Below are 24,568 nucleotides of genomic sequence, written 5' to 3'. Positions count from 1 at the left end.
ATTTCACTTGGCAATCAAAATCTCTTCCCTATAAATGATGCGTTCCTACTTTTACTGTCCTGATTTGGTGAGGCATTGTTGAATAATTTATAAGTCGTTTGTCGTAAAGTACACAAATCCTGCCAAAGAAAACATTAACAAAAGTCCAAAAGCAAGTCGTTGCATCTGGTTTTGCCACCCTGGCTAGTATGTGGCAAAGAAATCGCAATAATGTATGTGGCGACGAAATAGTAATGTCCTAGCAAAATTGATCATCAGGCATTTTCCTCCCTGGCCAGTATGCGAATTGATCATAAAACAACTTAGTTCCATTGCTCCAATTTCTCTAATAAGACCTACTTGAAATGCACCATCTTCTACTACCTCCCTCTCTTCTTTGTGTCATAGACCAAAGGCATTGTTTGCGAGGAGAACAATGAGCCGAAATCTAAGCGAGTTGTTAGGTTGTTTGAGTCTTTTTATTTCTGTAGCAGTAGCAGGGCCAGAATGGAACATTTTGAGTCACAGAACCAAAGATGGACTGAGCATCAGCTTGAGAAACTACTGCGAGAGTTGGAGGATGAATGTCGAGCTGCACAATATCAGAGAGTTCCAAGTCGTGCCTGAAGAATGCGTCGGCTACATTGGAAAATATGTTACTTCAACTCAGTACAAGGTGGACTCAGAGAGGGCAATTAAGGAAGCTATTGTGTATCTGAGCACCAGCTGCAATTTGGAGAAAGATGGTAAAGATGCATGGATTTTCGACATCGACGATACGCTCCTTTCCACTGTGCCTTACTACAAGAAGCAACATTTTGGGTAAGCCTTTTGATATGTTATTCAAAACAAGCAATCAGATCACATATAAAATGTTTATGGTGGAGATTTACATAACCCATTGTGGAGCATTGAACATAATTGTTGCAATTATTTTTTGAAAAAAATTGGAAATAGGGGTGAGAAGTTGAACCTGACTTCTCTGGAGGAATGGATGAGCCAGGGCAAGGCACCTGCTCTGGAAAACTCACTCAAACTCTTCAATGAGATGAAAGCCAGAGGGCTGCAGATCATTTTGGTTTCTTCAAGGAGGGAGCATCTCAGATCAGCCACAATTGACAACCTTGTTAATGTTGGCTACTATGGATGGACAAGTCTCATATTGAGGTCTCTCTCTCTCTCTCTCTCTCTCTCTCTCTCTCTCTCATTAATTAATTAATTTGTTTCACTTGAATATTTGGAAAATTGCATTTGGGGTTGTAGGGGTCCTGATGATGAATTGATGGGGGTGCAAAATTACAAGACTGAAGTGAGAAAACAGTTGATTGGTGAAGGCTACAGCATTTGGGGCATTGTAGGAGATCAATATAGCAGTATTGAGGGGCTTCCAAGGGCCAAAAGAACATTCAAACTTCCAAACCCATTGTACTATGTTTCTTGAACAAAACCCAATATTTTACTTTTCATTCCTTTATTTGAAATTGTTCATCCAATTCAATTGCCTTGAAATGAAGCATTTTATATGAAAAAAAAAAAAACCATTTGATGTGAAATGTTGTTAACCAGCTGAAATTATGATCATCATTGGTCAACCTTATGCGAGAACCGTGAAGGCCCATCATTTTTTTATTTTTTTCCCAAAGTTAGGAAGGGGTTGGTGAAACTCACACACATGGATACCATAGGGTTTGAACTTAGGACCATGAGCCAATCCAACGAACACGTTGAAGGGCCATCCTTCAATTTATTATAGTTCTTAACATCTCAAACGTAAACTAAGATACAAACATTATACATACATACATATACATCATATCTTTTGGTGCATATAGCTTCCACTGCAAGTAGTGTATTTTGTTCTAGCCCATCTTAGCCATACCAGCTGCATTAATCTTAGCACAATACTCGAATAAGCTTCCGTCGAAGCAGCGCCTAACGGCTTCTTTAGACAGAAGACCATCCTCATCTCTGGCAAGAACATACAGAAGTCCCCATTCCAGCTTAGTCGCGATCCTGCAAAATCACACTCAAGCGATGGCAAAGTGAAGAACCAAAGCTAGTTGACAAGGAAATTTTAAGTGAAATGTATTAGGGACTCCGAAAAAGTTTACCATCCAAAGAAGTCGAATGCAACTCTGTTCCCCTCGGTCATGTCCCAAAGCTCTCCCAGGGTGAACTTGTCTGGCACAGTATGGGCATACTTGCTAAACATGTTCTCAATGCTGACTGGGCTAAACCTGCAAAATGATTTCAGATGAGTCCTAATGATTCATTTCGACCCATCACAACATCAAAGATTGTTAAGGTTTCGTGTTTAATTTATATTTACATACCTTCCTTCTGTGTCATATGTTCCAGAATCACTACCGTGCTTTGATTTGTGAATGTTGTCAATGTATATGGGAAAGAAAGGAGAAGGAATCCACCCCTGTGAAAAATTGGAAATTAGAGAATTACAAATGCAACTTCATTATGTCCTACATTTACACTCACATTTATCAGACTTTGACACACCAATTTCCACATAACGTGGTCAGCTAAACGAGAAATCCGAGAATTACAAATGCAACTTCATTATGTCCTACATTTACACTCACATTTATCAGAATTTGACACACACCAACTTCCACATAACGTGGTCAGCTAAACAAGAAATCGCATTAGCTAACTAAGCACACAAGAAACCGCAGTAACTAAGCACATGATATAGCAGTTAATATGTTCTTCTTCCATCAAGTTATATCCAACTTTAATTAACATGAACATCATGTGGCATGTAGTCCAGAATGTGATATCTCTAACAATACTCTGCTTAGCATCTAATGGATTGAGAGAAATTACTGTTTGTTACTAATCGCCACATGGTGTTAGTAATCCAAATGTAATAGTATGAGTGTAATTTACTGGTGAATTAGTGACATATACCGTGAAACCGAAATTTTCTTAGGATGCCTATTACTAATTAATTAACTACCATTTAAATTTAACCACAGGGGTATAAAGAAGTGTAGCAAACAATACACAACTTACAGGCAGAGTAGCATAACTCAGAGCTCCATTGATAAGAACAGACATGACAACGGCAGCGATTAGATTGAAACCAACGGCTCGCAATCCTGATTAAAGGGAAAAGAACAAAGTACATGAGAACCTAATGAATTCAGTACAAAGGGTGGTTGTTGAGCTTGAACAAATAAGTTGAAGCCAGAAAGCAGGCACACATTAAGATTTACCAATAAAAGTTTCCCAAGGGTAGACGATCCCATTGTCGTCCTGGTCGAAAAAAGCTACATGCTGCTGAAGAACACTCATGTTGCGGTGCTGATGGCCCGGTGTTCCTGTCGGATGGTTTGTGTCCGGAGCAACCAATGCTCTTGGCATGTCTGAAATTGGGATATTTTCAAACAAAATACAAAATATATTAGTGCACTTGAACATGTTATAGTTGCCATTAATTTGTCAAGGAATGTTTCAACTTCAATTAGGTAGCTCGGCTTCAATTGGGGAGTTGCTCAATCTAGAGGTAGAAACTAAAATCAATCTTGTTACTTTGAATTTTAGTTTAAAGAAATTTTCATTATGTAGATTTATCTCAAGGAATGGATGAGGTTCACTAAGGGGAAAAGAAAAACAGTGTCATAAACCACATGATTTGATTCATATAATCCTAGCTATGTGTCAAATTATTATAGTGCCCCATGATAAATTAATCCTTCCATTAAAAACAAACTTGCCAAATAGATATCACTTGGAATTTTCTTGAAGATCATGTTAGAGAATAGTGGAAGAAGAAGAAACAACCCTAATGTTTATACAGAGAGAGAGAGAGAGAGAGAGAGATGAATGAACTCACATGGCTTAGGAAGTTTGGTTTCCAAGTCACCCCTGACCTTCCTCTCAATAGTGACAGGTGCATATGGAGCTTCTGTTGCCAATGCTTCACTCTCCATCACAGCAGCCATGATATATGAATTTTGAATTTTTTTTCCTTCTCTCTCTATGGCATATGGAGGCACAGAGAAGACTGGCTAGCTCAACTTCGCCTTTATAAAGAGCGGTGGAGGAAGGGAGTGAGGTAGAGAGAGAAAAAGAAAACAGCAATGGCAAATGAGAAAGTCTTGAGTATCTTGCGTGGCAAGTGATGCAAACAACACCTGATTTCGAAGGGCAAGTTGTGGCTAAATATGAGAACGGCACAGATCTTGTTTGATAGGCATCTTACACTTGGCCACCCTCCTTGTGCTGTATTGTCTGCGATTATTTTATGGTTTGCTTGACTTTCATCTACCAAACTTTAACACATAGGGATTTTTTTGAAATATCACCTAAACTTATACCTCAGTTTTAATTTGTCACCTTAAAGAAAAATTTAAGAGAAATGTCACCTTAATTTTTCAAAATCCATAATTTGTCATCTGACTTTAACACCATCCAATTTTCCATCCATAATTTGATCATAAAAAACTTAGTTCCATTGCTCCAATTTCTCTAACAAGACCTAATTGAAATCCACCGTCTTCTACTACCTCCCTCTCTTCTTTGTGTCTTGGACCAAAGGCATTGTTTGCGAGGAGAACAATTAGCAGAAATCTAAGCGTGTTGTTAGGTTGTTTGAGTCTTTTTATTACTGTAGTAGTATCAGGGCCAGAATGGAACATTTTGAGTCACAGAACCAAAGATGGACTGAGCATCAGCTTGAGAAACTACTGCGAGAGTTGGAGGATGAATGTCGAGCTGCACAACATCAGAGAGTTCCAAGTCGTGCCCGAAGAATGCGTCGGCTACATTGGAAAATATGTTACTTCAACTCAGTACAAGGTGGACTCAGAGGGCAATTGAGGAAGCTATTGTGTATCTGAGCACCAGCTGCAATTAGGAGAAAGATGGTATAGATGCATGGATTTTCGACATCGACGATACGCTCCTTTCCACTGTGCCTTACTATAAGAAGCAACATTTCGGGTAAGCCTTTTGATATGTTATTCAAAACAAGCAATCAGATCACATATAAAATGTTTATGGTGGAGATTTACATAAACCCATTGTGGAGGATTGAACAAATTTGTTACAATTATTTTTTGAAAAAAATTGGAAATAGGGGTGAGAAGTTGAACCTGACTTCTCTGGAGGAATGGATGAGCCAGGGCAAGGCACCTGCTCTGGAAAACTCACTCAAACTCTTCAATGAGATGAAAGCCAGAGGGCTGCAGATCATTTTGGTTTCTTCAAGGAGGGAGAGCATCTCAGATCAGCCACAATTGACAACTGTTGTAGATAATTGCAAGTGTACAATATCGTCCAAGTAATAAAGTAGTAAGTAGAGTGTCGTTCAAACAAGGATCGGATTAACCTAAATTTACTATTGAGATTGACTCCAAACTAAACTTAAATAGAAGAAGGGTTACGTTGCCACACTCAACTATGCAAATAAACCGAACGAAAGTGAAAGTAACAATCGATAGAACACAAATTAAAAGTGAATGAATTATGAAAGATTAATATATGGAAGCACTAGGACATCAGGTTCCTCATTCTCAATCCCATCTCTTCCCGTTATTCATATTAAAATCAATTATTCCCATGTTACTAGCAATTATCCCTTGAGTCGTCAATATTTCCTTTCAGAATATACTAACCGTGTTTCTAACTATCTACCCATGCTATGTCTAGCAACAGATATAGATATTTGAAACCCTTTATGCTAAATGGATAATTACACAATACTACACAAATCATAACCAGTATGTCTACTCAATTATGCAATTCATGGTAATTGTTATGAAAAGCGAACTTCTAAACTCAACCTGTCAGTCACAATTTAGCTCTTCACACAAATAACGACCAGTTATTTGATATCGATAAAGCACAATAACAATTACTCAACATGAACAACGACCGAATTTAATAGGAAATAACAAGAATTAAATGCTCATGATAAGAGTACACCCTAGTCCTAGCAAGAGGACTTAGTTCATGATCAAACTAATAACAAACATGGTTGATCTCGATGACATGGAATAAATCTTCAACTCAATCTTTGTGTTTGAGTCTGTGCATGCGCTGAGTGTAGAGCTCTCCAAAAATATCCCCCTCTGACGCCTCCTCCTCGTCTTCTTTATAGTCTCCTAATCCACGTGCATTGCATAGTCTCAAACCCAATTCTTTTGGGAAAAGAATACATCACCGCATGGTTGCACCCCTAATTGTATTGGGCTTGCTTTAATGATCCAATTCCCTATATGATGTATTGCTCCATTCTTTGCTTCAGCCCATCAGTTCACACCCCACTTGGTAATTCTTTTTGTTTCTCTATTTTAAGCTTCCAATTCCCTGCTTTATTCACAAATCATCTTTTCTACAAAAACTCACACAAGACACATTAAACTCACCAATTTAATATAAAATCATGACTAAATAATAAGTGTAAGGGGTATAAAATTTGCATATAAAATCAACCTAACAAATAAGACCCATGGTACCTCGGTACACGCCACTACTTTTGATATAGAACTCAACCTTGATTTCTTTTGGTATCACTTTGGTATCTCTCAAGCTATATGGTATGGCTAATATAGGGTAGAGTGAATAAGAATTTATGTGGGTGATGAAAGAAAAGGCAAAGTGTTTGGCACCTTGTCAATGTTGGCTACTATGGATGGACAAGTCTCATATTGAGGTCTCTCTCTCTCTCTCTCTCTCTCTCTCTCTCTCTCTCATTAATTAATTAATTTGTTTCACTTGATATTTGGAAAATTGCATTTGGGGTTGCAGGAATCCTGATGATGAATTGATGGGGGTGCAAAATTACAAGACTGAAGTGAGAAAACAGTTGCTTGGTGAATGCTACCGCATTTGGGGCATTGTAGGAGATCAATATAGCAGTATTGAGGGGCTTCCAAGGGCCAAAAGAACATTCAAACTTCCAAACCCATTGTGCTATGTTTCTTGAACAAAACCCAATATTGTACTTTTCATTCCTTTATTTGAAATTGTTCATCCAATTCAATTGCCTTGAAATGAAGCATTTTATATGAAGAAAAAAAAAACCATTTGATGTGAAATGTTGTTAACCAGCTGAAATATTGATCATCATTGGTCAACCTTATGTGAGAACTGTGAAGGCCCATTCCTTTTTTTATAGGGTTGGGGTGAAACTCACATACATGAATACCATGGAGTTTGAACTCATGACCACTCATGACCACTTATAAGCACACCAAAGACCTGAGTCAATCCAACGAACATGTTGAAGATCCTTCAATTTATTATAGTTCTTAACATCTCAAACATAAACTAAGATACACACATTATACATACATACATATACATCATATATTTCGGTGCATATAGCTTCCACTGCAAGTAGTGCATTTTGTTCTAGCTCATCTTAGCCATACCAGCTGCATTAATCTTAGCACAATACTCAAACAAGCTTCCGTCGAAGCAGCCCCTAACAGCTTCTTTAGACAGAAGACCATCCTCATCTCTGGCAAGAACATACAGAACTCCCCATTCCAGCTTACTCGCAATCCTGCAAAATCACGCTCAAGCGATGGCAAAGTGAAGAACCAAAGCTAGTTGACATGGAAATTTTAAGTGAAATGTATTAGGGACCCGAAAAAGCTTACCATCCAAAGAAGTCGTATGCAACTCTGTTCCCCTCGGTCATGTCCCAAAGCTCTCCCAGGGTGAACTTGTCTGGCACAGTTTTGGCATACTTGCTAAACATGTTCTCAATGCTGACTGGGCTAAACCTGCAAAATGATTTCAGATGAGTCCTAATGATTCATTTCGACCCATCACAACATCAAAGATTGTTATGGTTTCGTGTTTAATTTATATTTACATACCTTCCTTCTGTGTCATATGTTCCAGAATCACTACCGTGCTTCGATTTATGAATGTTGTGAATGTATATGGGAAAGAAAGGAGAAGGAATCCACCCCTGTGAAAAATTGGAAATTCGAGAATTACAAATGCAACTTCATTATGTTCTACATTTACACTCACATTTATCAGAATTTGACACACACCAATTTCCACATAACGTGGTCAGCTAACCGAGAAATCCGAGAATTACAAATGCAACTTCATTATGTCCTACATATACACTCACATTTATCAGACTTTGACACACACCAACTTCCACATAATGTGGTCAGCTAAACGAGAAATCGCATTAGCTAACTAAGCACACAAGAAACCGCATTAGCTAACTAAGCACATGATTTAGCAGTTAATATGTACTTCTTCCATCAGTTATAGCCAACCTTAATTAACATGAACATCATGTGGCATATATAGTCCAGAATGTGATATCTCTAACATTTAAATTCAACCACAGTGGTATAATGAAGTGTAGCAAACAATATACAACTTACAGGCAGAGTAACATAACTCAGAGCCCCATTGATAACAACAGACATAACAACGGCAGCGATTAGATTGAATCCAATGGCTCGCAATCCTGATTAAAGGGAAAAGAACATAGTACATGAGAACCTAATAAATTCAGTACAAAGGGTGGTTGTTGAGGTTGAACAAATAAGTTGAAGCCAGAAAGCAGGCACACATTAAGATTTACCAGTAAAAGTTTCCCATGGGTAGACGATCCCATTCTCGTTCTGGTCGAAAAAAGCTACATGCTGCTGAAGAACACTCATGTTGTGGTGCTGATGGCCCGGTGTTCCTGTTGGATGGTTTGTGTCCGGAGCAACCAATGCTCTTGGCATGTCTGAAATTGGGATATTGTCAAACAAAATACAAAATATATTAGTGAACTTGAACATGTTATAGTTGCCATTATTTTGTCAAGGAATGTTTCAACTTCAATTAGGTAGCTCGGCTTCAATTGGGGAGTTGCTCAATCTAGTGGGGAGTTGCTCAATCTAGAGGTAGAAACTAAAATCAATCTTGTTACTTTGAATTTTAGTTTACAATTTTTTTCATTATGTAGATTTATGTCATGGTATGGATGAGGTTCACCAAGGGGAAAAGAAAAACAGAGTCATAAACCACATGATTTTGATTCATATAATCCTAGATTAAAGACATGATTTTAGTGCCCCATGATAAATCGAGCTATCAATCAGTCCTTCCATTAAAAACAAACTTGCCAAAAAGATAACACTTGGGATTTTCTTGAAGATCATGTTTGAGAAACAACCCTAATGTTTATACAGAGAGAGAGAGAGAGAGAGATGAATGAACTCACATGGCTTAGGAAGTTTGGTTTCCAAGTCACCCCTGACCTTCCTCTCAATAGTGACAGGTGCACATGGAGCTTCTGTTGCCAATGCTTCACTCTCCATCACAGCAGCCATGATATATGAATATTGAATTTTTTTCCTTCTCTCTCTATGGCATATAGAGGCACAGAGAAGACTGGCTAGCTCAACTTTACTTTTATAAAGAGCGGTGGAGGAAAGGAGTGAGGCAGAGAGTGAAAAAGAAAACAGCAAAGGCAGATGAGAAAGTCTTGAGTATCTTGCGTGGCAAGTGATGCAAACAACACCTGATTATGCTTTTACCAATTGATGTAAGGTAAAGTATGTCCTAAAGTTGCTGCCGACAATGTTGAGTTTTTTTTATTTTATGGATATGAGCCGGCAGCAGGTCGTTCCTTAATGCCAACCCTCGCCTAATCCAATCAACCTACAGAAAAAAACGTAATTTCCAGTACTTCTTTGGCCTGCAGGAAAAATTCATACTTAATAGATACACAATTTCTGATGATCTACGTGTCTGGCAACTTAATTTATTTTATTTTTGAAGACACGCAATTGTCATGAACTTTACTGGAATTTTTGGGTCGTCAATATAAATAACTTGGACAGGATTTTGAAACTTAGAAGATATATGAAAACTATATATGATACGGAATCAATTCAATTGGTTTTCTGCTTGATTATTCAGAGATGCGTACGAACAAGTTCCGTGTTGATAATTGTGTGGGCAAACCTTTTTTCAACACTCCACGATCAATTTCTCTGCTTCCTTTCGTCATTTGGCGTTAGAGTTCTGTGGGGGTTAATTGTTTTGATCTGTATTTTGTTTCGTTCTTCACTTAAATTTAATTTCTGTGTACAAACAATGTGCCGCCTCCTTCAATCAAATTCGCCTACAGACTCAGTCGGAGACCATCACTGCAATTTGGCTTAGCAAATTGAGTTGACAGGGTAAATGATAGCTGTTTCTTAAACCATTAAAATAAAATAAAGAAACAGAGACAAAATCACTTTGTCGCAAAAGATATATATTCATTTCATTATCAAAGAAGTTTCCTTAATGGTGTGTTTACTAATTAAGAATTGGAATTCCCATCAAGAATTGAATTCCACCTGTGGAGGATTCCTGCGTTTACTTTACATCAATGAATTGAAAAGTAAGTGGGGCTCACACAAAATGGAATTCAATTCTTGGGTGAGATGTAATATTCTAATTCCTGGAGAACTAACTCATTAGGAATTCATCTTTTTTACCCATTATATCCTTACACAAATTTCAAAATTTCAAATTTGGCACATACTTTAATCAAGGGTAAATGGGCGAATACCCCCCTGAACTATCACGCTAGTTGAAATCTACACCTTGAAATAATTTTTCAGCCAATTTAGCACTCCTACTAAATTTTATCACCAATTTACTCCTTACCGTTAGTTTTTGGCAATTTCCATCCAAATCTCTGTTAAAAACACCACGTGAATTGCACATGCCAACCCTGCAAACCAAATCTCTTGATCCTTCTTCTCTCTTCTTCTTCGTCTCTCTTCTCTTCTTCCACATCCCTCCCCCAGCCCCTACACACCCAACGACAGCCCCACATAAAAGCCCACCAGACCACCATCTCTCTCTCTCTCTCTCTCTCTCTCTCTCTCTCTCTCTCAATTGCACCTGGTCAGACCACAAACGTTTTGGTACAAGCAAATCAAGCTTCAGGCAGATACTTCAATCTGCTAGTGGCCTATTCTTGCATACCTCAAAATTGGGGTTTTCCACTTCGTCCACTTTCTCAACCTTCACAGGCTAGTGAATTTGCACCGACATCCATAACATTCGAACCTTTCTCAGGCAAATCGAGTTTAAAAGCAGGAGATGCATCAGACCCATCAACGGTTTTCACCGTAAAATCAGCACCGTCCGATTGTTTCTCATCCTTGTTGACCCCAAAAGGCCCAGCTTCGCAATCAACAACAATATTCACCGGTGCTTCGAATTTAATCTTGGGGTGTGTCAAAGTGTTCACCTTTGGTGCTTCATTGAGTTGTTCTAGAACAAAAGAAGGGTTATGGTTAAGGTTAGAGGAGGTGGCAGGGAAGGTGGAGCAGACGCGAGAGAGAGCTATAGAGCGACAGGGTAAAAGGGATTTGAAGTCCTTGAGAGAAATTTTAGGGGTTGGCATAAGCCATCGACGAGGTACGTCTGGACTCTGTGAAGGTTTCCTCTGTACAATGAAATACCTTTTAAATATATTATATTACATTTTCCTTATTTTTCTTAATGCATTACCTTTTAAAATGTCAAATTTACCCTTATATTTGACAGGCATTTGGATGGAATTGTGAAAAGGCTAACAGCAAGGGTGAAATTGGCGAATAAATTTAATACGAAGGCTAAATTGGTTGAAAAAAATTTCCAGGGTGGACATTTCAACTAGCGTGATAGTCCAGGGGGGTTTTCGGCCATTTACCCTTTAATCAAATAACGATGGTATTTTAGTAATTAGTACAACTCATACCCCAATTTCATATGTTTTAGTAAACAACTTTAATAGGAATTCGGAATCTAACTCCCCTCAATCCATATGGTTTAGTAAACAACTTCAATAGGAATCCAGAATCTAATTCTCCTCAATCCATGGCCAACTCTTCCTCAATTCAATTCCTCATAATCCAATTACGGATTAGTAAACATGCTATAAATGCCAAATATTTCACAATATTGAATTTCTTAATTATCAAACTGTCATGTATTTTGCTTGACCGAAAAAATAAGTGTCATACTCTCATTCCTTAAGAGAGGTCAGGGGTTCGATCCCTGTTCTTGTACAGAGTCACCATTTTGGCCAGCACTTTACCCCTTACGGGCCGACCCGGTGTGAGCGGGGATTAGTCTGGGTTGTTATTAAGGCTTAAAGGTGCCACCCATAGTTGGGGCCCATTCAGGACCACCTCGTGGTTCAGACAAAAAAAAAAAAAAAAGGGTCATATATTTTAAATTAATAAGATGTCAAGAATAATAATAATAATATAAATGATTTGCTGTAAGACGTCTTGAAACAATGCACCGCCCGGAGTACTATTTTCAAGCATAAATACGCACTGGCTCCAAAAGGTTCAATGAAGACAACTTATCCTCCGACTTTATTCATGATCAATCAGTTTATAAACTTTATAATACAACTTGCAATCTTCGGTAAAACAAAATAAAAATAAAAATACAACCGATCAAATAATATTGACACACAAATCCCTAGTATCACCTAAACTTATACCTCAATTTTAATTTGTCACTTTAAAGAAAAATTTAAGAGAAATGTCACTTAATTTTTCAAAAGGGTGGGTTGAGGGAATTTGTTTGTGGAGGGTAAGTGTTCCATGGTAGAGAGAGAGAAGGAGGAAGGGGAGGAGGGAAGGGGGAATGGAGGAAGGGGATGTGAAGAGGGAATGGAGGAAGGGGATGTGAAGAGGGAATGGGGAATGGATTTCAAGGTGGGTGGGGTTGGTCGGAGCCACCAGTGGTGCACATGGGATAGGGGAAGGTGAGATTTTTTTTAAAATACAATTTTTTAATAATGATTTTTCCATTTTTAAAATACTCTTGAAAATGGAAAGACTGAAATACCCTTTAAAATAGATGGAAAATTAGATGGTGTTAAAGTCAGATGACAAATTATGGAATTTGAAAAATTAAGGTGACATTTCTCTTAAATTTTTCTTTAAGGTGACAAATTAAAACTGAAGTATAAGTTCAGGTGACATTTCTACAAAAATAATTAGGACTAAATTTTACCCCCTATAGATTTGGGGGCATTATCAAAATGGGCCACATGATTTCAATTTCATCAATTTGCACCTCAATGTTTTAAGATTTGTTCAATTTACACATTCAGCCAATTTGACCGTATGGTGTTCTGTTAAGTTGGGACCCACCTTTGTGTTGATGTGTCAATAAAAACAATAAAAATTCCTTAAAATAATAGAACACTAATATTCGGGGATCTCCTCTTACTTGTCCCCGATTTTAACCTGAAATCGGATTTTGGTATGACGGGGATCCCTAGTTGAGGTTCATCAATGGCGGTTCCTGGTGGTGGGTTCTGCCTTATATTTTCTTCTTCTTTTTTTTCTCCAAGTTAATCTCCATCGGATGATAGCGGTGGTGGTTTGATTTCTCATCTCTATCTTGAATGTTTTTTAAAAGTAAATTTTAAAAACTAAAATAGTGTTTTGATGCAGTAAAAGTAAAAAGATGATGGCATTATAATTTTTAAACTAGTTTTTTTCCTAATTTTTTGATTAAATCTAATGGTAGGTGATCACAACTTCCTTAGACCATGTTTATAGGAGAACGCGACCATATAGACTCTTTTCTTTTCCTTTTTTTCTTTTTTGTTGTTGTGAGAAATGGTTTTACTTTTATTTTTTGAGAAATGGTGTGGAGTAGACTTCAGGATTTAGGAAGCTAATGTTATATATGTGGAAAACAATATTTAATTTTCTGCATTAGAAAAGAAAAGACAAAAAGACGCTGCAGGTTTTTGAAAATTTCCCGCCACAAAGCGTTTTGTTGGTTTACGGTTTTCTTTTATTTTCTGAACCCATAGGATTTTCCCCAATTCGATTATAAATATTCCAGTTGAGATCAGGAAAGCAAAAGAATCAAAACCCTTGGTCCCCAAGCACATCTCCAACCGTCTCAAATGTATCGCTCTCTGTCTCCCTTTTATCACTCTGCAACAACGCCTGAGCTTCAGAGCTTGTATTTGATTTCTTTAGGTATGCTTTCAACTTCCCATCAATGTTCTAATCCCTTTTGATTTTTGGGTTTTTTTGCTTTCATCTCATATACTGTTGAAAGTTTGGAATTTTTTCACACTCTTCTGTTTACAATTGCATTGTCGATTACAGTTTTTCTTATGTCGTGATATCATCTTCTTCATCGATCTCATCGTCTTTTCATTTTTGCTACCTAATATCATTTTCATCTTCTTTTTGGCTCTGTTGATGTTTCAAATTGCTGGTCGTAGTTTTCCGGGTGTTACTTAATTTTCGAGTACTTATATTTATTCAAAGACCATGTTAATCGTTGCTAAGTTGTGCAGTATGGCGGCTAGACTATTTTCACCCAAAAAAAAAAGAAAAAAAAACCCAGTACAGCCGCGCGGCCATACTATTTCTTATATAAAATTATAGCCTATCAGCTGTACTACTAAAAAAATAATAATAATAATCGAGTATAGCCGCCCGGCGTAAAAACCCAGTATAGCCGCTCGGCTATACTATTTTTTAAAAATTAGGGCCAACCAAGTATAGCCCCAACCAAGTATAGCCGCCCGGCTATACTATTTCTTTAAAAGAATTGAAACCAGAGTATAGCCGGTCGGCGGTACTATTTCTTTCTAAAAATTAAAAAAACCGAGTATAGCCGCCCGGCGACACTATTTATTTTTTTAAAAAAATTAGGAAAAAAACCGTGTATAGCCGAACGGCTATACTATTTCTTTTTTAAAAAAAATTAGGAAAAAACCGAGATTAGTGCTTGTACTTTAGTGGATTATACAGATATTGAAGGCTTTGAAGGCTTTGTCGGGATATAAAAGCTTGTAACGATTTGGAAGAGTTGATGGGTTTATAAAATAACTTGGAGCAAGTGATCAGAGAGAGGACGAGACTGATATAATAATGGCCATGGAGTTAAGTTAGTCTTTTATCTTCAAATCTCCACTCAACTTGTTTGTATATTTGGTGAGAGTTATCTTTTTGGTCAGGTCAAATAGTATATACGTTGAGTGAAACACACTGATGCAGGATACCTCTTGGCTTTGTTGTAACCAAGCTCTGAGATAATCTGTGCATAGTTTTAACTAGCCTTTAGATTAGTGCTTGTGCTTTAGTGGATTATACAGAGATAGAATGATCGTCCTTTTCTTTTTTACGCAACAGAACAGGATGTGCTTTGTTTGTAATTGTAATTGTCTCTCACATAATGAAGAAATTTATTCTGATTAAAGTGACTAAATTAGGTTGCATTATAAATGAAAGTTTACAAAAGTTTTGTTTCTGTGTTTGTGAAAGCACTAGATCACATAGCACAAATACATTCACAAAGGGTTCTTGCCCTTTCCATCATCATATTAGATTATAGAACAAGAGGGAGAACCCAGAAAGCAATTGTTTTTTTTTCTTTTTGGAAGAAAGACAAAGCAATTTAGTCCCATCTTTTTGAATAATCCCAAAATTCAGAGCCATTCACTTCATGGTCCTAAACCCCAACAACTGAAGAAGCTCCCAGAAGAGAGAAGAAGAGGTAATTTCTCTTCCTTTTTAATCTATATCAAGGTATTTCTTGCAATCTGGCTTTGTGGTTTACACTTATCTAACTGATGTTGTGATATGGACTCTCAACTCTTAATGAGCAGATATTGTAGTAAGTATAAAATTGAAAAGCTGAGGATGGGTCATTGATAATAATACTGGATCCTACTTTTTGGTTCTGGGAGACAGCTTGTTGGTTATTATATATATGCTGACTGTCCATTATACAACAGAACATGGCAGACGCTTAATAATTCGCTATTGTCTGATATCCAATGAACGCCTCAAAGTGATGGGGGCGATGTAATCATATTTGGCTAATCTCTAAATAATTAAGATGTTTCTTTCTGATAGATTGAAGAAATTAGCATAAACTGATAAACATTGAGTCTGATATGTAGTACTTGAAACAGCAGCATGTTCCTAATCCTAGGCTGTGCGGGCGTTTCAGCAGCATTAGTATATCTATTTAAAAATATGATCAACATCTTGTACAATTGCTTACCTTTGTGTTTGGTTATTTTGTTTCAGAAAATGATAAGGTGATCGGAAATAATAAAAAATGCTTAATATCACAAAACGTTCCTGAGGTTTACGAAATAGATTGCATCCTTAATGTTTTTTTGTGTCATTCATGATCAGAGTTTGTATTGTTGATGAAGCTGAGGCCATTGGTTCAGTATATGTTTTTGCTCAGACAAAAGAAGTCTCAGTTTAAATGTTTGATTTCAGTTTGAATTATCAGAGCTTGTATTGTTAATTTACCCCTATGACCAATCCTTACTACTCCAGATAAATGAAAATGGAAATTCACTCTCTGTCGATCTCAAGACTCTCTCTCTCAAAAATATACAAATGGTCTGTACTCTTCAACTCTGCCATTATGCATACATGGTAGGGAAAGTGTGTCATGCCAAATTCCATACATTTGAAATGAAGAAGAATGTACTTTATTATAATTAGACTTCTGTTTCTTATTTATTTAGGCGATCTGTTTATCAGTTTAGGATTTGGTTTTCCAGACTAATTCTCTCTCTGTGGCTTGATCTTTGTAGATGAAGCTCAGGTCTTTGGTGTTATCCCTCGTTATATGTAACTACAAGGATCTGTTCATTCCAATCACTGTCAACTCGGGATATAAAAGTTTGTGATATGTTTTCCTCAGACAAAAAGTCTCAGTTTAAATGCCCACAGGCTCAAATATTCTTAGTTGAAAGCAGACACAAAAGAGGAATACAAATACAAGGTTTCATCAAGGAAATTTTAATATTCTCAGTAGTGTAACATAAATGTACTGTTGGACAACCACTAGACCCAAAAGCTTGTAATGAACTTTAAACTAGTTGACCACATCTTTGCTCCTCTTGATTTCACAGAGCATTTCTTTCTTCTCCAGGTAAGTTTAGCTTCGCACATGCTCCCTCTGCTGCAGAGCTTCAACATACTTTCTCAATATCAGTTCCTACATGTAGCTACCATAACACAAATTCAGCAGTTTACTTGTCAAAACTTGCATTCCAAAATGAATGTAGTAGTAATATTGTACTACATTTAACCTGTTGGCTTTTAAGCTTCTCACTCACAACACAAGTCACAAGCACAAGCAAAAAGCAATAAAAATGGAGAAAGAAAACAAGGGAGCCCATATTCTGTTGGCTTTTCTACTTTAATATTCTCTCACTGCTTCATTTTATAACTAATAAATACAAACCAAACCACCCATTTCGCTTTATAATTAAAAAATTAAAAGAAAGAAATTACCTTGCCATCATCGCAAGCGGGATGGTTCTCCAATTACAAGGGAAGGTACATGTTGAATTTTATAGAAATCCTCTCCATCTTCCTCAATCCGACGGTGGAGTTCTCTAGGCATCCCTCTGATGGTTAATTCCCTGAGATTAGTAAGATATCTCAGCTCATCTGGAAGCGTCGTTAATCTCCTGCAATTTTGGATGTGCAATCGACAGAGAAGAGGCATGGCTCCTTCCTCTACCCTCAGCTCTGTTATTTGGTGCATTCTAGAAACATAAAGAACTTCAAGAGAAGGAAAGCCTCCTTTGGAGAAAACCAGTATCTTTGTTTTCTCCTCGAAAGCTTCTCCTAAAAGCTTCAAAATTGTTAGGTTTGGCAGCTTCTCTAGTATTCCCATTTGGTCCTCCTTGAGACCACAACTCCACAATACTAACTTGGTGAGGTTTGAATAGTTGTGGAGCTCTTTCGGTAATTCTGCGATTGGCCCATCCAACGTCAATTTGTATATACCCCGACAGCTTGATACTATTTGCATAGCTTGCTCTTCACTGCTATTCGTGTCATTTTTCACAATTAGAGACCGAATACGGTTAAGCGTGCTGCCTGTAGATTTTAAGATTTCCTCCAGATTTTGCAAAGAGCCTAACACTCTTATTTTCAGTTTTCTAAGATTGGTTAATCTACCAACATCTTTCAAATCACAATACTCACTTGAAAGGTTATGTAAGGTCTGTAGATGGCCAAGAGCAGACAGCTCCAGCTTACCCTTTGCTCTGTAAGTCCAGGGTAAATATAAATGTCTTAATTGTTTCATCTTCATTATCACATCTGGGATGACCATGTCGTCATTCCTAACACGAAAATCAAGAGTTTGCAAGCATACTAAATTACCTAGGGATGGCGGAAACGTTCTTATATTGCTACTCCTCACACTTAGAAACCTTAAGTGTACCATATTTCCAATTTCACTTGGCAAGTCAACTTCTCTTGCATTTGACGAGCCAAATTCTCTTGCACAAAGACCTTCAAGCTTCAAAACTCTAAGCATTTTGAAATCCTTCAACGGAGATAGTAATCCTTTTTCACTTATTGGCCTCCATTCTCTTAGGCCAAAGAATAATAGAGACCTTACGTGCCCATTTGTTTTGTCTCTTGAAGAAACCAACCTATCTGCGTTCTCATCCAAGTAAATTGCAAGTCTTCGAATTTTCCCCAATTGTGCTGCCTCGGCTGCCACAGAAGAAGTATTTTCTTGCAAAGAATAGTTAATTTGGAGAAAGCTTTCCTCTTTTGCCTTTAACAAACACATGTCTCGTACAAGATCATGGATTCGACAATTTTTAATTGTCCCAGTTGAACCACTTGTTCCCACTTGAACCAAACTCATTTCCACCAACTCACTTAAGCAATCACGTGCTATATCCTCTATTGTTTTCTCCGAACCATGTCTTTGTTGTCTCAAGAAGATAAGACCTTCTGCCACCCATAACTTAGTCAATGTGCTTACCGAAATAATACAATCTTCAGGATACTGACCTAAATATAAAAAACATGGTTTTAAGTAATAAGGTAGGTCATCATAACTCAATGCCAAAACCCATGATGCACCTTCATATTCTTCTTCATGACCTATCCCTCTCCTTATGTATTCATGAACATTCTCATGCACTCTCTCCCACTCTCCAACAGTGCTTTTTCTTGCTAGAACTCCAGCAAGCACAATAATGGCTAATGGCAAACCTTTACAACGTCGAAGCATATTCATTCCTAATTCTCTCTTTTTTGTGTACATTCCCAAATCTAAAAAATAAGAAAGAAAAAAGAATTACGTTCTTGTTGTATGAGCATGCCAAGGAACAAAAACAAGAAATTAAGGACATGACAGATGATGAAATAGCAAAGGATGCCAATTAAGACATTTATATTGTGAAATCCCGAAATTTACTAATATCCTTTGTCTTATTATAAGTTTGGATTTTATAACACATGCCAAATGGAGAACATTCAAAAATTAAATCTGGACCAACACAAAAAAGTTTGGGATATGTTTGGATTTAAGAGAAGGTTGGGAGAAAATTTTGAATTGTCTAGCATTGTCCTGATCATTATTTGCAATTGCATAAGATAAATCATCTGCTACCTAACAAATATGTGACCAAGTAAGGCAGTTTGACAATACTAAAAAATTGTGAAGGGTAATCCCAACAATGAATGAAAAAAAAAATTAAAAAACACTACATAATAAGTTGTGTCATATGCAATGTAATGGTTTCTGTGTGGCTTGCTATATAACTAAGAACCTAGAAAAGAAAAGAGTAAGGGTGAGAAAATACCGTTATCGGCCCTTTTAGATATTGCTTTCTTCTCAAGTAGGTTCCAACTCTCATTCTCATTGAGTGGCTGGAGTTCGTGGAGAAAAGCATTTCTATTTGGGAGCGTGGCTACTTTTTGACTGCGTGTAGTAAGCAATATTGTGCTCTCTGTTTCCTCATCTGGAAATGCAGCCTTCAAAAGATTCCATGTCTCGATTCTCCATATGTCATCAAGGATCACCAAACATTTCATTTTTTGCATAACACGGAAAAGCTTCTTTGCTATTTCATCATCTGTCATGTCCTTCATTTCTTGTCTTTGTTCCTTGGTAGCAGAAATGACTTCAAATAAAATTCCCTCCCAAACATTTCTTACTTGATAACGTTGAGATACACAGACCCAAGCAAAACTATGAAAATGTTGCCTTACTTTTTTGTGATGATAAACCTGTTTTGCAAGGGTGGTCTTCCCTAAACCGCCCATTCCCCAAATAGATACAACTGGATGACGATTTTTATCTTTCACTAAATGCATAACCAATTCTTTAACGTTGGACTCTAACCCAACAACATCACGTTCAACAACATGAGAATAACTTCTCCTTAGCCTCTCATGCAATTGCAAGGAAGATTCACCACCACTACCGTCTCTGTCCGTTGTTAGTTCCTTTATGCTATACTTCTGCAAACTTGACCTCAAATCAGAAATTCTGGTGGTGATATTCTCAATTTCGTTCCCAATCCTGTGAACATCAACCCCTTCCTTGAAGGTCCTGGCAAATCTTTTGAAAACATTCTTGAGGCCGCTTTCCTGCTTCTTGGAATCCACTTTCAAGCCATAAGTTTGGATGACATCCTCCAAATCATAAGCAGCATCCCTAATCTTGGCAACCCAAATACGGACTGTTTCATCTTGTCCTTGTCTTGCATCTGCATCTTTGAGGAAGCCCTGCATCAATTGTAGCTCAGTTTGTGCGACCTCAACTTGATGGCTGACTCCAGACAAGAACTTGGCTTCCTCAATGGTGAAGTCTCTGACACTTTCGAGCACAAAGGAAACAACTGCCTCAGCCATTCTCTCTACTACTTACTCTCTCTTCGCCAAAACGAAAACAACAACTAAACCTCCAGATCTAATTTGCAGATTGATCGATCTCCAGTCTTTTGTCGATGTATGAATGGCAGCCAATTGAGTCTATTTCTGACCACCTTGTTCTAAAATATAATGTAATGCAAGCTGTAGTAGGTGAACCAGAATTACTTCTAGATTGATTTAACAATTTCTATCTGCATATGTCCAGTAAACTAATAAATAATCGTCCCAACATCTCTCAAAAAATAATAGTCAACATTGGCGTTTGCTCATCAATTCCACCAGAAAAAAAAGTAGTAAACTTTGGCGTTTTCGTTCTTTCTGACCACCTTCCCTTAATTATATATTTCCTCTAACTTTTTTGACAGCACACACCACACTACCACAGCATCCAATGCAAGTTGTATAATTGAAGAAAAAGGAAAAAGAAGACCTTATCTTGTAGCTGGCTGCCCCATTTTTTATATTTTTTATTTTAAAGATAACCTCCACAGTACCCAAAAAACAAAAAAAAATCTTCCAACAAACGCAGGGCCACCTCTGTGTAGAGCATAATTGTGATACTCTATGAGCAGCCCCATCTGCATATCTAAAAGCAGCATGAACTGGTGTGCTCCAAATCCGAGTACAGCCGTAAGGCTATACTATTTCTTATTAAAAAAAAATTAGAAAAACCGCGTATTTTAAACTTCTGGTCTGAGTCTCTTGCTAATTCCTTGGGGTGCATATGTTTCAGAGTGCAGGGAGGGCAGCATTAAAAACGACTTGCCTTGGGAAATATCTGAGTACTTTTAGATAGGGGTGGGCATATGGACCGAAGAATCGGACAACCGAACCAAACCGGGCTGAAAAAAACCGAAAAAAAATCATGTTGACCAAAAAGTCAACACTAGTGCAAAAAACCGAACCGGACCGGTGCTGTCCAGTTCCAGTTCCGATTCTTCAACTCAAAAAACCGGACTGCGCCGAACCGGACTGGGCATAATTAAATTTATATTAATTTATTTATATTATACACGTGGTGCTATATAATTGGAGGTTGCAAAGAATTAAAATAGAACTTCTGCACTTGATTTCAGCCCGTGTTAAACACTTAGGGCTTTCTTTCTCTAGCGATACATTTTTTCTCCTCCCTTTCAAACTCTGTCTCAGCCATCGACGATAGCGCCTCCAATTCTTCCTCCACTCTCCCCAGTCACTGCTCCGCCTCTCAGTCGTCGACGTCACAGCCGTTCTTCTCGTCGTCGGCGCCTCTGTCTGGTGGTAAGTTAAATCTCATCTCATCTCATCTCAATTGGGGATTTTTAAAATTAGGGTTGCGTTGTTTTGTTTTGGGGGTCCAGATATTTGAAGTTAGAGAGCGATAGGGGAAATTATATGAAGATATTTCAGTACTCAGTAGAAGACTAGGGAACTAATTTGATGGTAAGCCCTCGTGGTTTGATGGTGTAGCCTTCCTGTAAACATTAATACAATTAAACTTATTATGGGTCCATATAAATATACATATATATACGCACATGTGAAAATTTATTCAAGATATTTAGCAATGAATTAATCATCATGATCCACAAAGACATATTATAAGAAATTTATTGTGACATCTTATAACATGCTTAAATAATCACCCTGCCCAGCGAGATTGCTTCTTTCTCTGCTTGGAAATGAGGCTTAGTCATAGCCATATGTGAACGAACGTCTGTTTTCTTCTCTGCTTCTTCTTCTTATTCTTCTTTTTCTTCAGCTGCCTCTATATTGTCTTGAAGATATAGCCTCAGTTAGCCTTTTATATATAAATTAATCCAGGGAATCAAGTAGCCTCCTTCCTCGCTTTTTCTCTCATTTATAACAGTCGCAAATACATACATATTACACTTTTGAATATTGATATACTTTTATGGCTGACTATATTGATTACATTTGGGAAATTTTTGCAGAGGCTCTGCAATTGGTAATATCCGAATGCAAACTGAAAGCTAAGATTGTGGACCTTTGTGAGAAAGGTGATTCATACATTAGAGAGTAAGTATCCCATGAATTAATTTGTTCTCGTTGGCATTGAAAATTTGTTTATTTTCACAAGAATTTATTACTTATGGCTGTGTTGATTTGCCCCTTTAATGCGATGATTTATGAGTCGTGTTGTTTTTATATTTATTTAGGCAAACTGGTAATATGTTAAAAAAATGTGAAGAAGAAGATTGAACGAGGGGTAGCCTTTCCAACTTGCATTTCTGTGAACAACACTGTATGCCATTTCTCCCAGCTTGCAAGTGACGAAACAGTGTTGGAAGAAGGAGATATTCTGAAGATGTAAGTTTTCTCATGAGTTTCTTTTTGTTACTTCTGCTGTACATGAAAGATAGCTAAATGTTATATGAACTGAATATAATAAGCTTGTAAGTGGGAACATATTGATGCTTTTTTGGTTCTCATGCTGTGATTTGGGTTGTCATATTGACGAGTTCATTGTATACATATTGACAAGTGTTCAAACCTTGCCATGTTGCTAAGTATACATATATAATTGGAGCTTTGAATATGATTACTAGCTTGCCTACTTGTAGAGTTCAGCTATTTGACCTTGAACTTTCTAATAACTTTCAGATGCTTATAGGACTTTATTATATTATCAATTGCTGTTTTTTTTTTTAAAATTCCACCAAATAATCATACTTTGCAATATAGGACTTTATTAGATTATCAGTTGCTGTTTATTGACTCCTACCATTGTGGAGGCCTTAATTTGTGCCCAAAATTGGTTAAAGTCCGATGACATCTCTTCTTTAGAGTATGAGCCAAGCATTCAAGAGATGGAGTTTTATGAATCGATTGAGACAGGTATTATTTTTCTTTCTCTTTTTGTGATTTAATGATATATTTTTCTGTTTTTTTTTAATGTGATTTAATGGTGGATATATGATTTATGTTTTTATGTTTATATTTTCTAGATCTTAGGAGGCCACGCACACCAACCAATTCAACTCATGCAACTTTCCAATGAGACTACATGGTTGTTTGAGTGTGGTTTCTGTCTTGAGGTATGTTTTTTATCTGTCCATGGTATTATAAAACAAGAAAATAATTGTGTTAATTTAAGATTTTGTTTGAATGAATGCAGTTCATCCAACTAGAGCAAAGCTTGGTAAACCTTGTGATATGAGATTTGCTGCTCAAATTTTTGGCAACTTGATAATGGATGACATAATGGAGCCAATTGTATATTTGTTTTGTGTAATTTAATTTGCTGCTCAACTTTGTGTAATTTAATTTGCTGCTCAACTTAGCCAACCTTGTGTAATTTAATTTGCTGTAGTTTAATTTGGCAGATTTGATTACTGCTGAACTTTGCTGTAATTTAATTTGCTGCTGAACTTCGCTGTAGTTTAATTTGGCAGACTTGATTACTGCTGAAAACTTTGCTATAATTTAATTTGGCAGACTTGATAACTGCTGAACTTATCATTTTATGTCTTTGTTTTGTTAAAAGTTTCAGTATTTAGGCCAATTGTGGTGTAAAAATTGGGCCAATTATGATGTAAGCCCAACAATTTAAAAATTCAGGTTGTTTTAAAGTTTAAAAACCCAAAAAACTCAAATGGGCCTTCAAGCAGGCCCAAACCGTTCAGAACAGGGAACCGAACTGGACTGTAACCAGTCTGGTTTGGTTCGGTTCTACTATCAGTTTTATACAAAAACCAAACCGGACCGGACTGTATGCACAGTATCAGTTTCAGTTCCAATTTGGACTCAAAATTGGGCCGAACCGAACCGTGCCCAGGCCTACTTTTAGATGACCTATCTTAGGGGCCAATGACACTTAAAAAACTTATAGACAAAGATAAAATCATCCATTACAGTATATCGATTTCGTAAATGTATGCATCACAAAAATA

General features: G+C 37.2%; 4 protein-coding genes, 1 long non-coding RNA gene and 1 pseudogene across 7 annotated transcripts; 3 read left to right on the top strand and 3 right to left on the bottom strand.

The window, feature by feature from the left end:
* Positions 1-41: 41 nt before the first annotated feature.
* On the top strand, positions 42-1,495 carry LOC110769331 (acid phosphatase 1-like). Its single transcript, XM_021973281.2, has 3 exons — positions 42-801; positions 937-1,146; positions 1,243-1,495. The coding sequence occupies exons 1-3, from the start codon at positions 416-418 to the stop codon at positions 1,418-1,420; spliced, it is 774 nt and encodes a 257-aa protein (XP_021828973.1). The 5' UTR covers positions 42-415; the 3' UTR covers positions 1,421-1,495.
* Positions 1,496-1,690: 195 nt separating this feature from the next.
* On the bottom strand, positions 1,691-4,029 carry LOC110769350 (peroxygenase-like). The gene is made up of 6 exons (XM_021973299.2): positions 3,833-4,029; positions 3,213-3,362; positions 3,010-3,095; positions 2,313-2,407; positions 2,091-2,216; positions 1,691-1,992 (listed from the first exon to the last, which is right to left on the bottom strand). The coding sequence occupies exons 1-6, from the start codon at positions 3,939-3,941 to the stop codon at positions 1,839-1,841; spliced, it is 720 nt and encodes a 239-aa protein (XP_021828991.1). The 5' UTR covers positions 3,942-4,029; the 3' UTR covers positions 1,691-1,838.
* A 50-nt stretch (positions 4,030-4,079) lies between these two features.
* Positions 4,080-6,928, top strand: LOC110769325 (acid phosphatase 1-like; annotated as a pseudogene).
* A 276-nt stretch (positions 6,929-7,204) lies between these two features.
* LOC110769349 (peroxygenase) lies at positions 7,205-9,414 on the bottom strand. The gene is made up of 6 exons (XM_021973298.2): positions 9,194-9,414; positions 8,564-8,713; positions 8,361-8,446; positions 7,830-7,924; positions 7,608-7,733; positions 7,205-7,510 (listed from the first exon to the last, which is right to left on the bottom strand). The coding sequence occupies exons 1-6, from the start codon at positions 9,300-9,302 to the stop codon at positions 7,357-7,359; spliced, it is 720 nt and encodes a 239-aa protein (XP_021828990.1). The 5' UTR covers positions 9,303-9,414; the 3' UTR covers positions 7,205-7,356.
* Positions 9,415-16,651: 7,237 nt separating this feature from the next.
* Positions 16,652-21,001, bottom strand: LOC110769333 (putative disease resistance protein At1g50180). Of its 3 annotated transcripts, none has more exons than XM_021973285.2 (3): positions 19,601-21,001; positions 17,277-19,067; positions 16,652-16,987 (listed from the first exon to the last, which is right to left on the bottom strand). In XM_021973285.2, the coding sequence occupies exons 1-2, from the start codon at positions 20,652-20,654 to the stop codon at positions 17,284-17,286; spliced, it is 2,838 nt and encodes a 945-aa protein (XP_021828977.1). In that variant the 5' UTR covers positions 20,655-21,001; the 3' UTR covers positions 16,652-16,987; positions 17,277-17,283. The 3 variants fall into 3 exon arrangements, with proteins under 3 accessions (XP_021828977.1, XP_021828976.1, XP_088103564.1); XM_021973284.2 differs by having other exon boundaries at positions 16,652-16,977; XM_088247438.1 differs by having other exon boundaries at positions 16,652-16,941.
* Positions 21,002-21,484: 483 nt separating this feature from the next.
* LOC110769334 (uncharacterized) lies at positions 21,485-24,137 on the top strand. The gene is made up of 6 exons (XR_015836555.1): positions 21,485-21,935; positions 22,610-22,694; positions 22,835-22,985; positions 23,361-23,513; positions 23,624-23,713; positions 23,794-24,137. It is a non-coding gene; the product is annotated as an uncharacterized LOC110769334 (long non-coding RNA).
* The last annotated feature ends 431 nt before the right edge of the window (positions 24,138-24,568 follow it).

Source organism: Prunus avium, chromosome 1, assembly GCF_965620075.1.
Source record: "Prunus avium chromosome 1, drPruAviu1.hap1.1, whole genome shotgun sequence".
Lineage (NCBI taxonomy): Eukaryota > Viridiplantae > Streptophyta > Magnoliopsida > Rosales > Rosaceae > Prunus > Prunus avium.
The sequence above is the reverse complement of the archived record's forward strand: the minus strand, read 5'-3'. Positions and strand labels throughout refer to the sequence as shown.